The following is a 14,698-nucleotide window of genomic DNA, read 5'->3' as shown; positions in this document are numbered from 1 at the left end:
ATAGGGTTAATTGACAATTATATAATGCAATGTAAGTACCTATATTATAAAACACTACGTTCAGTTTCTACGTTAGTTCATAACATATATATTTTTTAACATATAAAATAATACATCAACATAACCTTTATAGATAACAAATTAAAGATTATTTACATATAAGTTTATGCATTTTGTCATAAAACACTCTTAATATAGAATATACATAGGTACATTAGACACTTATTTAAATTACATTTGTAATAAATATATTTTCTGGTTACATAAAAGTTATTCACACATTGTTTTTAACTCAGAATTTAAATAAAACTTTTTATACATTTTTTTGCAGAAAATAAAAGAATTCATTAAATTTTAACTGAACACACTGTTTCCGTAACATCAACCACCAAAAATAATCGTCATGTTTATATCACAAAAACAATACACTTGTACAATATTCTTGCGCCCACAGTATAAATTATTCTTTCTCATTGCGTTCTTGTCTAACATTTCATGCACTTGCAGTTCCTCTTATACGCTAACATAACGTAGGTACCTATTTCAATCATAGCCAATGAAACAATTTATCATAAAAAAACACTCACGGTTTTTATTTTTATAGTATATAGTATAAGTTAGAAATTTTGGCATAAAATGAAAAGAAAGCAACGTCTACGTGGTATATTTGTATTTAGATATTATCTATTTAAGAATATGGAAGTGCATAGAAATTTTAATTGGACGGCGAAGCAATGCAGTTTTGTAATTAAAGCCAATCTCAGATCGAGACAAATATTATACAATAGCTATCTAGAAAGTGTTCAGTGCAGGAATGGTCCTATCAATTTATGAGAATTCTAAGATTATATTTTATTTTTCATCCAAAGAGTCAAAATCGATTTATATGTTAATTCGAGATGATGTTTTTATAAGCAGGATATTAAATATTTTATTGTGACTACAATTCTAAACTGTACAGAGAACCTCGAGATTGGGCAGTGGCTATTATTATATCATTATAAGCTGTTTTTTTTTTAATTTAATAAATATAAATTATCCATACCATAAATTATTTTAATAAAAAAATTATAACTAATTATTCTACAAATAAAAATAAACATATGTTTAAAAGATTTTGATGACAGTATTTTAAAAAGGTAATCAATGATAATCTTTTTTTTAATTTATTCTATTTTATATTTAGATACACTTTTTTCATTGTAAATACGCTATCAAACTATATTATAAAACTATTTTAATGACCCAGTGCAAGATATAAAAGTGAAATAATATATATTTTCATTTTTTTTTAATTAGATTATCTGTACACCGTTGTTAAGTGTGATTAAACTACGAGCTTCCTTAAAATTTACTATACAATAGAACAGTAGCGCGCCATAGTCGTCGTTTAAAAAGATAATCGAATATTTATATTCACACTGGTATTTACGTTTAAGTCGCGTTTTAATCACGCCGACATCGTCGTTCACAAATTTTGGAAGATCTGATTTTATCATAATTTTAAAGTCGGTTTACGGAATTTTTCCTAATTTCGAATTATAATAGGAACGTTCAGAGAAAATGACCAAACACTGGTCAAAATAAGAAAAGCGTTGTATAATTCATAAAAAAAAAACAATGATGTAAAGATTATTTTAGGTAAGTCGAAATCGAAAAGGACCCAGTTACACATCACTATTTATTTTTCATTTTGTTAAACAGTGGGCATTTGGATCTGTAAATACGCCAAAATGATTCTGACGTCAAATGTTAATTCTTTTGTTATTTCACTGGAATTCGTCATCAGAGCTGAGTAGAGTTGTTTTTTCGTGATAGTTGGTGGCATGACTGATGGTTGCCACGCGTTGCGGCGGCGGTCGCGGCGCCAAAGCTGCTCCTTCCTCTGAACCGCGATTGCCAATCCCAGCGCCACGCATCACTAAATGTTTAAAGTTATCAGATATTTTATAGATAAATAAAAAAACCAATGATTGAAAGTTTAAATAACAACCGGCAACCGGATTTATTGCATACATTTATGTTTTTTGGTGAAAAATGGTTCATAACTATTATAATACTTTTACAATAACATACTAAAAATTTCTCTATCGTTTATGATATTTGTGACGGATTTTAAAAAATATTAAAGAAAAATCAACGAATGAATCTTACAATAAATGATATTTTATTGTAAGATTCTTTATTTAATATAAAGCCGAAAACCTGATTCGTGAAAATTGTTTTCGACTAAATTTGGTTCTGTATACAAAGGTCGATTATAGATTTTCGTTAGGATGGTAGTTAAAAAATTAAGTGTATTAACGTATTCATAATATATTTATGATAATATAATGTTGAAACAGAAAATTTATAATTATACAAATATATTTCATTAATAAAATACATTTGATTTGAATAGGCTATTTGACAATGCGAAAAATAAAGTGTCAATTATTGTAATCAGTGTATATTATGAGTTTAAAAATGGTTATTTATTAACGAAAGTTCAAAATAATAATTACTTTATTCAAAAATCCATAAATTAAAATGCATTTTTTTAATAGTTTGTCACGTGACACAAAACGCTCTCTTGCTTGTTAACCTCGTTTACCTACTGTAAGTTATTTAAGCCACAGATTAAAAACAGGCAAGTGACGTCACCAACCACATTGCAGCGTATTTTTCAGCAAATATGAACTAGAATTAAAAATAAAACCAACTTTTACTAGGTTCCTTAACCTCTACTAAATAATATAAATTTGATTTTAAAAATCAGTCAAATAGCCTATTGTACGTGATTTAAATTTTTAAAGACATTGTGTGGTAATTGTTGCTCGTCGAAATTACGAAAATTTTGCGTAAAATCTGTATCAACTAACTTCACAATATAAGGCTTAACAATCCTATTATTTATATGCATAAGTCGCTATATGTTGAATACTAATCCTAATGTACATTTTACTTTGAAAGGGTTTTGAGTAATCTCGCTTATGCCTAGTTAATTTCATTAGCTTTTTTTAAATAGAAATAAACCGTTAATCTTGCGTTTCCCAAAAATCCGTTTCCAAATGAAATGTAGTGTACAATGTGTAAATGAAATCCAAATGTCATTGACTCGTGTTTAATGCGATGAGTTTAAAATATATTTTAATGAGTGCTTGGTTAACTTCTAAACTGTATATAGTGTAATGTAAATTATGAGTCAAGATCAAACTTTTAATGTGCAGTTGCTAATTGTGTAATACTTTTGAATTAAACTATCGGCAACTGAAATAAAAATGTTTGCAATCATATTTCAAATGCCCGCAAACCGAATGAGCGAACCCTTTTTATTATATTATTTACTAAACAAGAACTCTCCGCGTTACATCAGTACTAAAATTTTTGTAAGTATTGTAGATTTGACTAGGCAATCAGTAAAGAGCGTTGACCGCATACTCAAGAGTATATTTTGCTGTTCTTTTGTTTCTGGTAAAAATGTTGGTATAGAATAATTTACCTTGTTTCCAGTCAGTACTAAAGATTGATTATTTTATTTACATCCAAACCAAGATTAATATTATATTACCAAAAAAATTTAAAAATGCTACTGTATAGAGATTTTAAATAGGGGCAAGGTAACCAATGCAGCATCTACAGCCATAACATGATAATGGAATGACCATTATAAAATCAAAAACTCAGTCATTGTTATATTTTAGAAAAATATTAAGTTATTCTGTTATACAACCAAGCAAAAGCCTAAATGAAAATATTTTATTTATTCGGTTATTTTGAAGACTTATGTTGTAACAATTACATTTTCAATGGTAAATAAATAATGAAGTATTTGTAACATTTTTAACAATACCAATATTATAACAAGTCTGTGCAAAATTTATGAAAACACACATAGCAACATGCTGACAACTAAAATATAAAAAGCATTAAAAAAAAACGTTTAAACTCACCTTGTTCAGTGCCATTTCCTAAAATTAAATATATAAAATAAATACTACAACAATAGATAGAATTGTTTATTAGTGTAGTTGATGCCAAGTACAAAGTTATTTATTTAAACTGTCCACAGCTGATATGGTTACGATTTAAAACTTAATCTCTATCATAAAAGACAATATCATTAACACATTTTTAGAGTTATCTTGAATCTTCACACAATATTAAACTTACATGTAACTCTTTATATTAAACTTTAAATAAGAAAAAACAGAACATTTACATATTGCGTAAATACAAAGCTGTATATTTATTCAACATTTTTGCCTGTGCTTTATTTCCATCCTGCTAGAAGTTGGTTCTTTGGTCAGGAAAACTGCTTTTTTCGACTTACCTTTCTTAAAAAAAAAAACTACTAAAAGATGGTAAAAAACTAAACCTGTACTCAAATTCGTTAGTTTTGACGACTGAAGCAAGCCTAGCTTTTTCTATTGGATTAAATCCTCTATCTAATAAGAAGAGTAACAAAAAAAATATACAAAGAAAGATAAAAAATCACAGAAAAATTAACATTTACACTCTACCCAAAACTAACATATAATTTAGGCTTTAAGTACAAATTAAAAAGGTACGACTGTAATAAAATGGCAATGATTAGTCCGAACTTAAATAACTAATTATTATTATTATAATGAATAACAACATAAAAATATTTTTTTTGTTTTTATTATTTTATATTTCATTTATTTATTTATTAAGCTGTAACTAATCATTTAAAACCAGTGTCACACGTAGTAAAAGTAGGTCTTTTTTTTGTTTTGTATTTTTTTTTTACTCACTATAATTCAATGATGTGTGAAACCAGTTTACGCGAATAAAATCGGACTAGCCAAATACCTCGACAATTGTTATAAAAAGTAAAGATACACTAAAAATTAACTTACACTTTATTAACGGTCTTAAAACCGAGCACCGAAATCTAAAATCTTTCAAGTTGAAAACAAGTTTCGACGTTATTCGTCAAATCCCATTTTACGTTTTCATGTTTTTTCTTTGTATAATTATTGCCGACATTACAATGCATTAATCATAGCTCAAACTAATAAATGGTTTTATTATTTAAAAACCACAAAATCATTAAATATTTAAGGCATTTTAAATTTTAGGAATTTATATGGTTATAAAAATATAATTCTCAATTATAAATGCATCGTTTTTTTTTTGTTCCCAATGTTAAGATTAGACTATGAAGAGTAAATGGCGTTTCCATGCTCGGCAGAAGAAAATGTAACTTGCCAATTATTATTTCTATAACCAATTTATATCTTTTTTTTAATATATTTTGCTGCTGTGGTTGTTTAATTGGCATGTTACATTATCAAGTAATGATTGTTATATATTAAATATGTATAAAATGGACAGACAGACAGCAATGCACTTCATGCAGAGCACAGCTATGGCAGAGCTTATAGTTTCTCATAAGGCAGGTGGGAAGTGACATCTGAAAGAAAATAAAACCAAAAAATAACAATACCTTCCTCTTTTACCGGGAGTACTTAGTTCACGTACCGAAATAAAAATCCTATGTTTAACTACAACACTGTTACTAATAATTGCATAACATTGATATTTTAAAAATAATTAACATCCCCGTCATGTCAAATTGAATAAAAATAAATAAATACTAAATTTTGAATATAATAACATCAAAATTGTCTTCAATTACACTAGATCTATAAATAATACTTGAACAATGATTTACTTAATTCATTCATTCATTTAAGAACTAGTTACGTCGAATGACTGGCAAACAAAAATGATCAGGCAGCAGATAACCATGCAACAAACACTAAAACATTCACTCACCAGAGCTGTACTGCGTGTACTGCTGGTACTGTGGATGGAAGTTGTGGAACGCGTCCGTCATTATGTCTTTAGGGTTCATTGTCTCCTGGAATGAAATTAATATGATTTGTATACATTTTTACACAAAATCTCGTGTACTGAAGGGGGAACGGACAGCCCGGTGAAGCAGGAGGACGCTGACCTTGAGGCTGCTGGAGATGGACTGCATGGTGACGGAGCGGTGCGGGTCGCGGTGCGCGTGCGCGTACACGGCGGCCGGGAACGCGTAGCGCAGCGCCACGGCCGCCGCCAGCATCTCGATGCAGATCAGGAAGTTCTGGTAGCCGGCGGACACCGTACCGGCCGTAGTGGGCACGCCGTTGGAGTCTATGATGGGCGATATGACGTCTGCCTTCTCGAGGATGGCCAGAGCTACACCTGGAAGTTGATATATGTTTTACAATCATTTTTGTTCGCAGCGAATGGACACAAAGTAATTAGAAAATATATTAATTAAATATATTTTTTCGATATCGCAGCGATTCTCACCTTGCCAGAATGATAAGAAAATGACCGATTTCACAGTGAAGAACTTGAGCACTGGGTCGAATGGTTTTAGCATTTCGCGAGTCGCTCCCAGGAACAAGAAGAGACCGTACAACGCCAAACTCACGGAGAAATTGTAGACTATTGTTATGTAGAGGTAGCCGCCGTCCGGGCTCCAGTCACCGTCGTGGTAATGTCCGGCCGCCTAAGAACATATTTTATTTGAATAAATCATTTTTTTAAGCCTTAGAAAGAGTTAACGTAAGAATCCTTACATCACCCCCATTGACACTGTTTATAAATTCAGGGCAGTCGTGTTTCTATTATTTTAAGTATAAAATAATTATTTAATCTTATAAGTTTCTTCAAAAAAATTGACCAAAGTTTAAAACTTGGCTGTGTTTCCTCCAGCCTACGCTAAATACGCCAGATTTTGTCTGATCTGTCTTGTCCCATAAAATTATAAGGTGTGGGAATAGAGAATGCACAAACACACTTGTGCACTATAATATTGTCAGCACACTTGGCTTATCTCCGTGGTTAATTTCCTTCGTGACATGAATCAGTCATAAAAAATCATCGTCACCATTTAATTATACAAATAAACATGACATACATATATCCGTAATGGCGTATTACATACACGCAATATTAGCGATGTGACTCATTTTAAAACATTTATACATAATGAAATAAAATTATCTCTGTACAAAATCATAATAATCAACAAGTATAAAAATATCTAAATAGTTCATAAAATAAAATGTAAAATCAAATTAATCCCGTGAATCATTCTTATCTTTAACGACATAGATAACAGGATATTATTGATAATGATAGATTAACACTCTGGTGATACAAATAAATTGTAACATTTTGTCATTAAAAATTCTAAACTAGATAAAACCGGTTTTTTGCAATATACGAGTATTTTTCGCTTTATATTAGTCTTCATGAATATGAATGAAGTAACTCTGGTTACATGTTGCAATTTTGTATATTTAAGTATATTTATGTAATAAAATTATGTAAAATTTACCGTGCGGAAGAGGTCAGTTTGTGTTGCTAAATGGTTGTTTTACGCAATACACATGTCGAAGAAATTACTTGGTTATGTGTATCGATTACTCATTCGAAAATACTGCTAAGTAAACGGTCAGTAAACACGTGAACATGATCGCAGATTAGATACAAGTGGATATTTCATAGATTGCAAATTACTAAAAATGACGTACAAAATTAATGACATTCGTTATTAACAATTTACTAGTTATTTATTTGATTGAGTTTAATGCTAGAATTTTATAGTGCCTCTTACAAACATTCTAAGAGTTGAATGGCCTGAATGGAATACATTTCTGTAGACATTTCTAATATGATTGTAAACTTTACAAACCAACGGCAACATAATTAACGAATATTGAAAAACCAAATAAGCAACTCTCAATAAGCCTAAATATGGTCGATAAATGTTAACTTACAGTTAATTCACAAATCACTACATACTATAAATCCCCAGAGTCCATCTTCCGCGCCTGTATAAAATTGGTAAGCTCAAAAATTACTAAACGGATTTTTATTCGAATTTCACAAATTGAAGCAATGAGTCATGACATTGTATAATTAATTAGGATTTTGTGTAAATTGGCAGAAATATAATGATGATAGTAGAAGATGTAAATTATCTCTGTTCAACGTTTCTATTGGTCGATATTTTTTCCGACCGTCATACTTGATATATAGGTTTTATGTAGACCCTTATTCCTAACCCTACCCCTGCAAAGGCGAGTTTCAAATACCTGCAAGAATATGATAATGAAAGCGCAGACAGGCTTGATGAGACAGAACTGCAGCGTGGCCTGCTTGCAGAACCTGAGGAAGCCGATGGTGTAGGTGGCGCCCGACAGGCAGCACGTGCCGTTGACGCACGACGCGCGCACGGGCCGCCCGCGCAGCTCCGACATGATGTTGCCCTCCCCGCCCAGGTACTCGTAGCACAGGGACAGGAAACTGTAGATCACGAACGCTGGAAGACATTCGACATACCCTAGTTAATTATTTACGGAATGGTATTTAATATTTTAAATAAGTGAATGGTTGAACGAAACCACGAATGGTTAGATGTATATGTATAATACTTTGAAATATGTGTAATAATCAGTGACACATTCGACGCTAATCAATATTGATGAAATTTATGTTTGAATTTCATTTTGTGGTTTGTGGCGGGAACAGGCGGTAACTTACACTGAGATTCTGGCTTCTAATAGAAATATTGTATGTACAAGAAACCGCAGCGGGGCAACCTCGAAATCTACTTATTTAATTGTCTCTCCATTTCACGCATGTGCATCAGTTTATGTATTGGGAAAACTTAAAGGAATATTCGATATCCAGGCTAATTAGAAAACAATATAATAACTATAAATGTTTGGAAGTTAATATAAATATTAAGCTTCAAATTTGGAAATATTTTGATTGACCACACAAACGCTACAGTTATAATCGTATAATATTTCGACATTAAGGCCAAACACAAAACATTTTTATACCGTGTAATATAATTTGATTACAAAAGTATAAATTCTTGTATAAATAAATAATTACCTTCATAGCAATCTCTAACCGTGAAAAAGTAAACATAGTATGAATTGCCATTAAAGAAGAGAAGCGAGATCCAACTGTAGCAGCCGTAGATAGGTACGATAAACAATATGCGTACAATCCAACGCTGCTCTGACGGGTTCGTGTACCAGCGCAAGTGCTGATAAATCTGCAATGAATATCAAACATTGTTATTGAAACGTAATATACGCAGTCTTTATTCTTACAATGTACTCAACATTGTTACAATTATTAACGCTGATAACTATTTAACATATTTAATTAGTAAACGCATTTTGAATGTGTACTTTGTGTTTAAAAATAATTGTTAAATAACTACAAATAGACACAATAAATCTACACTGAGAAATGATACATTTTTTTTGGATTTTCAAACTGAAACAATATACTATCTTTCTAAAACGATATACTATCTCGGCTTTTCTCGAAAGGGTACTCTAATTAAATTTTTAGTTTTGATGATAGACAAGACTTTACATTATGCAGCTATGCAGTGTAATATTGTTAAGTTTGAATCAAGGATTTGATATATTAATCTATTAGAGTTTTTGTAGCACTGTTTTCGTAATCATGGACGACACGGCTACAACGAAAACCGCCTTCATCTTGGTGGAAAGATGGTGTAGAATCTCCAAAAGAATATTCAATTTCTTTAAGAAGACAAATATGTCATCAAGGATGCTGACATTTATTAGGGAATTAAATAGGGGAAATGTTTAGCTTCTACAATTTCATTAACTTATTAATTTTATTTCCCAAATTTAGCATGCCTTGCCCCGTTCGGTTAGGGGTCCACACTGACATATAATTAATAATCCGATTCTAAGTTCCAAATATTGACGTGACAAGTGACTATCTTATGTTGTACTCTATAATAAATATGAACAAAACCTAGAAAGTTTTCTTTTACTAACATAGTTATTATTGTTATATACGCCATAAAGTAGGGTAACGTATTATCAGCTGTTAAAACTAGGCACGTTGCTCGGCGATAACGTTGAAATCTTTGAGTATTCCTACGTGAAATAAGCGTACTTTAGTATATGTAATTATCAACCTTATCGCAAATATCAATTCATTATTCAAATAACCTTTATTGCAGAAAGTACTATCAATATACTAATAAATACCATTTCCGACATATTTTTATGTGTACTATTATGATTAATATATGAATACGATGGGAAATTATCTCCTACGAATAACAATACAATGTTCGACGTACATTACTATTGGCTCACGAAAGCACACCCTTCCACATGATATTAATTAATTTGTAAAAAAAATATATAATCTATTTTTTTTTTTTGGCCGTATTAATCATCTCACGCACACAAGATAATTTTGTAACCATACTCAAATAATGCACGTCGATAATAATAATTTAACGTAAAGGTTCGTTAGTAAATAGATTATTTACTTAATTGTTCAAAAAAACTACCCCGTATTACTAATGTACGTTTGAGGCTCTTTAGCGAATATATGGTCGATAACAATTGTTCGACATAATAGTCCTCATATAGATGTGAACGATATTTTTACAACAATTTTAAGTTTCAAGAAAAACTGCACTTTCTGTGCTATTTTTCCGTCAAGGCCGACTGTGACCTATAGTTGGTGAACGTAAGTTTTATATTACTTCAACTATTGATCTAGTCTGATATTTTTTGTTGATTCGATTTACAGTACGACTGCACATTAATTAACTACATTTTAGCCAATTTAATTTTTCAAACATATTATTACACAATGAACAAAAAGCACGCTGATAATTATATTTATTATGAATAGATCTATAAGTATTTGTATAATACAAGTCGTATTTTTATACCCACATAAATACCAGATGCTAGCAGCCACTTCGGCGAACGCTTATGATGTTGTTTGGGTATACTCGACTTTTTAAAAGTAAAATAAATAAAATACTTTTATATTTAACCTAATATATTAGTAAACACTAAACTATATTTAAACTGCGTAATGAATTCATCCGAATATAGCGACATCGATACAGATTTTGCGTAATAAATTCAAGCCTTTAAACGACCTTGACAAAATGTTTCTAGTTTTAAAGTGGTTTTGCGACAACTGACATTAAGGACATCGTGGACACAAGCAAAATGAAAACAGCGTCTCGTCTCGACTCTCGAATGTTCGCAGAAGCATATTCAATAACACTGGGAATATATTTTCTATTTTCAGCGGGCCCTTTGATATGTGCTTGATCTATAACGCCATATTTTCTTAAAAACATTATAATTTCAATGCGAAAATCTGTTCTTGATTAAGAATAAAATTGAATACATCTAAATCTCAACTGACCTTGCTTAAAATTATACAACTAACACCGTGGGAAAGGTCAAAACTGAATTTAAAAAAAACATTACCATAAAATAATTAGCCCGCTATATAGTTCTTTATTATTACTGATTATAGTATACGATATAAAAAATACTTTCAAAAACGCACGTTAACAAAATCGATACATCGATTCGTTAAACGTTGGCATTTAACAGCGACATTGAATTTTATTATAAATTATTTACAAATTTTATACACTTGCATTATTTAAGATGTCGGAAAATAGAAATATAAAACTTGCTAAATCGTGAGATCACCATCTTTGGTAGAACAACTTTCACTAATTACTACGGTAAAACGTGGCGACGATAGCATAACCTGGATGCCAATTCTACAAACAAATGAACATTTTATTGCAATCGAATCGAAACCTTATCGTTGCTCTTCTTTTCATCTCTGTTAGGAATAATCGAATTTGATTCGGAATAGAATAAGGAACGTATCATAACCGTTATTTATATATTACTAGAATTGGGCCCCTGTTTAAGTGTTCATTAGTGTCTGTGCTGAACTAAACTTAGTGCATAACATTTTACAGCTGATATAATAAAGCGGCCAATTTGTGTCCGTTGATTTTATACAGGATATATAAATTTAATTTGTATATTATTTTAAAATATATTTATGATTTATTATACCTTTCAAAACGTTGATTAAAAAAGCTTGCTTCAATAAAATTGACGTGGATTCTATATTTACATGCGTAGTTGCGCCTGAGAATGTAATATAATAAACGACATCCCTATTACGTAGAGTAAAGCATAAACACTAATGGATCGAATGGAACACATTGTAACAATTCTATACTAATATTATAAATGTCTGTCTGTTACTCTTTCACGGCAAAACCAATTCTGTACTCAATATCTGACTACCAATTCCTAAAACGCGACACTATTATTATTTGCTAGCTGAACCTGCGGTTTTACCCGCGCGAAATTTATAAAACACAAACCAAGCCAATGTCTACAACTTATAAGGAACATCCTATCTGCTAAATTTTAATGATTTCGTGATTAATGTGGTAAGTAAGTGGTATTGTGTAGTAGTGGTGTCGCTTTTATATATATATATATAGATTACAAAACACAGCATACTTTATCATTAACTAAATATTATGAATGTTTGCCAATAACAATTATGTGTATGAATAAAATGTTCATACACATCAACATTTCTTTGAATGTTTGTATAATCTATTTGTGTACAATAGAGTGTATAATTAATAGACATCTTTCATTAGTGGCTAATTAAAGTAACACAATATTACCTTAATTGGCTGGTAACAAAACTTTTGTTAACTACAAGTTAACAACAGTTTTGCTATCAGTTTGAAAATGGCATATTTACATTAAGACTGTATGTAAATTAAATTAAACTATGGTTACCAAAACAAAAATTCAACTCTTCTATTTTTATGTATCCATTTTAATTTTAAGTTAATATTTGTGTTTTTTTAATATCTCTGTATTGGTTATATAACACTGTATCTATAAACTATAACCCTCAGTTATAAAGAAAAGAATGAATTCATAATTTAATTACGGAAGCACTTTGTAGTTGTTATGAATGATTTATTTCATACATTATTGGTAATCAGGAAATATAATTTACCTGTTGGCAAGTTAAGAATAATGCCGCCCATACAAATATGCCGGCGATGACTTGCGCAGAGCGAGTCTCCAGGAACACAGAAGTCAACATCTCGTGTGTATTGTTCGAGATAGGCTGTGCTGTTACATTTATTGTATCAGTTGAACTCATCCTGTAGGAAATTAAACATTAAAAAAATTAATAAATTAAAACAAATCTTTAAAACCTATGAACTACATCATTTATACAGATATAATACTACTGTCTAACATTTGAAACGAAGAGAAAAAGAAAAATTTGAAGAAGACTTCTATAAATCATCAGTTTTCTGTCAGTCTTCATTATTTCTACGCTAAATGACTGCAGAATTCAGATAGCAATATTTTTGAAGGTGCTTGACATAACAAAGAAAAAAAAAGAAAAATAGCAGCTACTATTTATTACATTTATATATATATTACATGCAAATGTACATGCTTGAGCAGAGATGGAACTGAATCATAACCAAACACTATGGGTTCAAGGGCCACTTAATTTACAGATGCTTAATTTGTTTACAATTTATCTCAAACTCAGTGGTGGAGGAAAACATTGTGTGAAAATCTGCCAAAAATACTCCTCACAGTGAGGCCTTAGCCCAAAGATGGGACATTTCCAGGTTTTACATTAAACAATTAAAATAAGAATTTAGTTTAGGTCTAGTTCAACAGAACATTAAAATGATATCTACTTAATCATGATTAATTTGTGTAACCAAAAGGAAATACTATTATACAAAAGCATAATTTTTTTTTTAAATAAGTCTACATGAATATGTTATAAAAAATTAAAATTAATATTAAAACAAAATGGAGGTAAAATAATTTTTACTTTAAAAGAACAAGATATAATAAATGGCAATGAATAATATTTCAGTTTTTAATAACATTCAACGTTTAATTACATAGTTTTGTACATTAGTATCAGCTGAATAAATACTTTGCATTAATTATTTTTATTCTTATATATCTCTCCTAAGGAACATTTCATAGCAAGTAGCAAGAGATAGTCAATAATTGAACTAATAACTACACATCATTAAGATGTGCAAGCACCATACAGTTTCACCTACATGATAAGTAGAACAATAAGTGTTTACGCGTCATTCATTGCAATTCGACTTATTTATCTAATTAGTTATATTTTGAGTATACGTTAGGACACAACATGAAACGGATCTTATAATTTGGAGGTCACATAATATATTGAAAGATACTTGTTTGTGTTACATACAAAAGAATAGTGAAGGGCGAAATGAAAAGCCTTCGCTACGTGACTAAAGACAGCATCTGGGAATTTGCATGACGATATCCTAAGGTTTACCTTAATTTGCTTTCGGAGCTTTTCAAGTTCGTTTTCCTTTTGTTTCACTACAGATGTCAATCGTAATCGCCACTGCACATATTGTCTGAATTACTGTATCCACGATTTCATCGATTTTGTTCACATCGAAGGCCACACAATAACTTTGTAAACATTAAACGTAAACAATCACTAAAATAAACAAACAGTGCGAAAATTAAACGTTTGCAACTATCTGTTTCATATTTTTCTCATTTTATTTTCACTACTCATACGATGGTGACGATTCTTCGTTATTTGCTATTGCTAATTTAAAATACAGATAATACATAAACAAATGTTATACAGATAATGTAAATATTTTGCCAGTGAGCCACTGTAACATATGTTTTACCATAGACATTGAAATAAATTTTTAACATTATAATTTAATGATCCCAAAGAATCAACTTACTCAGTTACAAACAAA

General features: G+C 30.4%; 1 protein-coding gene across 3 annotated transcripts; it reads right to left on the bottom strand.

Annotated features, from left to right (window-relative positions):
* Window positions 1-1,254: 1,254 nt before the first annotated feature.
* On the bottom strand, window positions 1,255-14,547 carry LOC125069212 (transmembrane protein 184B). Of its 3 annotated transcripts, XM_047678616.1 has the most exons (9): window positions 14,251-14,547; window positions 12,910-13,060; window positions 8,917-9,082; window positions 8,109-8,335; window positions 6,313-6,514; window positions 5,966-6,201; window positions 5,785-5,869; window positions 3,933-3,950; window positions 1,255-1,921 (listed from the first exon to the last, which is right to left on the bottom strand). In XM_047678616.1, the coding sequence occupies exons 2-9, from the start codon at window positions 13,057-13,059 to the stop codon at window positions 1,770-1,772; spliced, it is 1,236 nt and encodes a 411-aa protein (XP_047534572.1). In that variant the 5' UTR covers window position 13,060; window positions 14,251-14,547; the 3' UTR covers window positions 1,255-1,769. The 3 variants fall into 3 exon arrangements, with proteins under 3 accessions (XP_047534572.1, XP_047534573.1, XP_047534574.1); XM_047678617.1 differs by lacking the exon at window positions 3,933-3,950 and having other exon boundaries at window positions 1,256-1,921; XM_047678618.1 differs by lacking the exons at window positions 1,255-1,921; window positions 3,933-3,950 and adding an exon at window positions 3,985-5,419.
* Window positions 14,548-14,698: the final 151 nt, after the last annotated feature.

Source organism: Vanessa atalanta, chromosome 15 (assembly GCF_905147765.1).
Source record: "Vanessa atalanta chromosome 15, ilVanAtal1.2, whole genome shotgun sequence".
In the NCBI taxonomy this organism is placed as follows: domain Eukaryota; kingdom Metazoa; phylum Arthropoda; class Insecta; order Lepidoptera; family Nymphalidae; genus Vanessa; species Vanessa atalanta.
This window is presented reverse-complemented; position numbering and strand designations above follow the sequence as displayed.